This window comes from Fukomys damarensis, unplaced genomic scaffold, assembly GCF_012274545.1.
Source record: "Fukomys damarensis isolate Sample0158 unplaced genomic scaffold, DMR_v1.0_HiC HiC_scaffold_29, whole genome shotgun sequence".
NCBI classification, from domain to species: Eukaryota; Metazoa; Chordata; class Mammalia; order Rodentia; family Bathyergidae; genus Fukomys; species Fukomys damarensis.
In genome coordinates this window covers 35,028,602-35,032,427 of record NW_022900941.1, presented here as the reverse complement: position 1 = coordinate 35,032,427, position 3,826 = coordinate 35,028,602, and the positions used below count along the sequence as shown (strand labels likewise).

Sequence of the window (3,826 nt, the reverse complement as noted above, 5' to 3'; positions counted from 1 at the left end):
AAAAAAAAAAAAAAAAATTCCCAACCTTCCTAAGGACCTGGACCTGCCTCTAGACCTGCCAAAGAAGAAACAAATAGGTCTTGCATACTCCCTAAACTTTCATTAATTAAACTCACATTGAATAAAGAAAGGCAGAAGTCTGTCATCAGAAGAAGACCTGATAGACTTGTCCATTGTCATTGTCCTCTATTTCAGGCCCCAGAGAACCTTTTATAATCTATTGTTTGTTCTACAGTGTGTAGGACAGAGTTTGTCCCTGATCATAGGTGCTCTAAGCCCATTGAGCTTCCTAAAGATCATTTAGCCCCTCCCTACAAGAAAATAATATATGTTTCTGAATTCATGTTGGCCTAGTGGGTAGTCTTATACCTCTGATTTGATTCCTATATTGCGATTTTTCCCCTTTTGTGCATAAATTTGTATGCCTTTTTCCTTTTTAACTTATATTTTCCCATTCCAATAAAGCAAATCTTCAGAGAATAGAGAAGAAATTTCCCTTCCCTTACACTAACATCACTTTTCACAAATAATATTAGTTGGGGATGGATATAATACATGTGGTCACAATTATCCTGACTTGTATTTTTGAATGTAAGTTGTAGGTAATCCCACATAACACACATCTTTTCACCTTTATTCATATTTGAGCTTGTGTATTTCTACTACGTAATGACTTGAATTCAGAAAGTATCATAAAAAGAAAATGAAGAGATTATATAAATGTCACCACTTTGCTGTGGACTTAACATGTTCTTGCTGAACTTAGCTCTGTGAACATCTAGATTAGATTTTTACTCCAAAAGAAAAACACCTATTTGTGAAGCAGTTTTCCTGGCATTAGGTTTGTGTCATAGAATAGGTTTGAAAATATGTGAAAAGTCCTTCTGATCACACATTTATGCATACAACGCCTTCATTTTTTTCCTCCCTGGGTGAATTTTAGATCTTAATATAAAAGTTCACACTGTTCTTTCTTTTCTTCATACTTGTCTCTAAAAGAATTTAATTGCCTTACACACATAGTCAAAAATCAGAGCATGTCCATTTTAATCCAAACTGGCTGTTCTGATCTACATGATAGATTATGTTATAGAAAAAAGAAAAGAAATGTATTAAAACTGTAAAAACTGGGATAATTGAAACTATTTTGTTAATAGAGTTGTATTTCTGTTAGTTTATGCTTTGTCTTCTTGATTATCCTTTGAATTCACAACACAAATTTTGTCTTTCTTTACTGTTTTTTTTTTAATGCCTCAGTTTTCTTTCTTTTTTTTTAGGAATAAATTAACATGGCTTTACAGTAAAACCTAGAAAGTTATAAAGAAATAAATGCAACTGCTCAGTAAGGGGATTTCTCAAAATGATATTTTTTTTCTTTTTTACTGATAGAATTTTTTAAATTTTGGGTAAATTTAAAATATATAGAAAAGTATAAAGAAAAGAATAAAATTACTCAAAATTCCATCACTCAATGATAACCGCTTTTACTTTTATTTCTGTACATATACTTCTGTATAACTAAAATAGGATAATACATTATCATTCCATATTAATCTTTTTACTTAAATGTATTGATAATTTACTATGTCAGTTCTTTATCAAAACATGAATTTCAATATCTGTATACTTTTCCATCTGTTTCTGAAGTGACTTAAGCTCTCTTTAGTCAGATATTTAAGAAAACAAGCTGGTGCAAAACATTCCTATTTAAACACATACAGAATTTATTGACTAAGTGAGTGCTAATTACATTTGGATATCTCAGTGTACTGCTTACTACATTTTTGTTCAGAAAAAAATAGACAGATTGAGAGACAGAGAAAGAGAGAGGAATATTTAAGCTCTTGGAATAGTCTCATTTAGATCAAAATTGACAGTGTAGTACATCTTATATGTAATTTTTTGGCACTATTATGGTGATAAACAGCATTTTATTAAATCTAATAGACTAATATCAATAATAAAAAGTTTTAAATATTTTTAAATGTTTAAAGTTTTATTTTTCATTGTAAGGGAATAAAAGTGCCAGAATTTGAATGCTGGAATTACATACCTGGGGAGATGATATAGAAGAAGTCTTTAAATTCATCCATCCAAACTTCTGCCAGTCTGCGGTTGTTCTTGTTGATTACGTGACCAGTGCCACCAGGGAATGTGTATGGTGTTGCCTTCCGAAAAACATGACCAACATGGGAGCAAGTCACGATCTCCAAAGAGCCTCCACACTGCCAAATCTAGGGAAAAGAACAATTGTTTTGTAACAACTCTTAAAATAACACAATAATAATACATGAGGACAACTGAAGCTTAGGTAAATGCTTCAGATCTCATGTTTCAAAGAAATATTGGACCGACACAAAATGCTAATATGTATGTAATAATTTCTCATACATTTAAACACATGTGGCATTGGATCATGATAATAAGATATAACTGTATCCATGCGAATTTATTAGACAATTGAATTCTCAGTTTCTAGTAATCAACCCAATTGCTATTTAACAGATATTTGGTATCCAAAATGTGCTATAGTTATGAACGTATTTGTATTAAGATATAATATTAAGTATTAAGATATAATATCAAACACAATTTAATTTGAAGAAAAATCATTCCAATTTACTCCACTCATCTGGAATTTTTAAATTATTTATTTAGTTATATTTTCGGTACCAGGGATCAATCTCAGGACCTTGCACTTGCTAGACAGGCAGTAACACTACTGAGCTAAATCCCCAGTCCTCCTCATCTGGAATTTTAAGTGACTTTCCCCCACTATCTTAGATTTTGGATATGTTGTTTTCACTGGAATATGCTGAGATGCCTTTATATCAGTAAAATATCTGTATGTTCTCTCTCTCTCTTTTTTTTTTTGGTACCAGGGATCAAACTCTGGTCCTTGTGCTTGTGAGGCAGGCAGCAGAACCACTGAGCTAAATCCACGGCCCAAAGTCTGTATGTGCTTCAAAATCCATCTTCAAGATCATTTAAAGTTGGTAGCACAAGCTGATAATCCCAGCATTTGGGAGGCTGAGGCAGGAGGACTACCACAAGCTGAAAGTCAGTCTGAGATATGTAGTAAGTTGATGGCCAGTCCCAACCACCCTGTCTCAAAAACAAACAAAGCAGATGCTCTAAAGGTAGATTTAGTAGACTTAGAATTTTGTACTTTAAACATGGTTTTACTGAAGAACTAATACTGTCTTATAGCAAGCACTTATTTGCTTAATTATCTCTTCTGCAAAGCCATGAGCTCTTGGAAGATATATCCTATATTACATGATAGTCTATGATTTACTGAGCAGTTGAGGCCAAGCACTATCTAAATTATCCACAAAATATTGATAAAATTACACTTTATAGGCTATACCAATAATATGCTTTCTTATATGGGTATGTGCATACATGTGCACAGAGTTGGCCTTTCACATGAGTAAACTATGCATTTGTGGATTCAACCATGAATCAAAAGTATTGGAAAAAATTCCACCTGTACTGAACATATATAGATTGTTCTTATCCTTATTCCCTAAAATTACAGTATAACAACTATTACACAGATTTTATATTATTTAGCTATGATAAATAATGTAAATGATTTAAAGTATATAGGACATGAAAAGGTTATATAAAATGATGTCAATTTATACAAATGATTTGAGCAGCCAAAAATTTTGGTACACATGTATGAGAGATCCTGAAATTAATCTCCTGGCAAAGGGAAGGGGGAAATGGGCAGGGAGGGTATGGTAAAGGAAAGAAGGGAATGGAATTAATATAAGAAAATGAAAAAATAAAAACTAAGTCTTTGTAAATAGGGAGGGAG

The 3,826-nt window shown here is 32.3% G+C and overlaps 1 protein-coding gene across 1 annotated transcript in view; it reads right to left on the bottom strand.

The window, feature by feature from the left end:
* Nucleotides 1–3,826, bottom strand: part of Galnt13 (polypeptide N-acetylgalactosaminyltransferase 13) — a 487,818-nt gene that overhangs the window by 136,240 nt on the left and 347,752 nt on the right. The window contains exon 9 of the mRNA XM_010639279.2: nucleotides 2,054–2,234. Coding sequence (XP_010637581.1) covers nucleotides 2,054–2,234 — 181 coding nt within the window. The remainder of the gene's footprint in view (nucleotides 1–2,053; nucleotides 2,235–3,826) is intronic.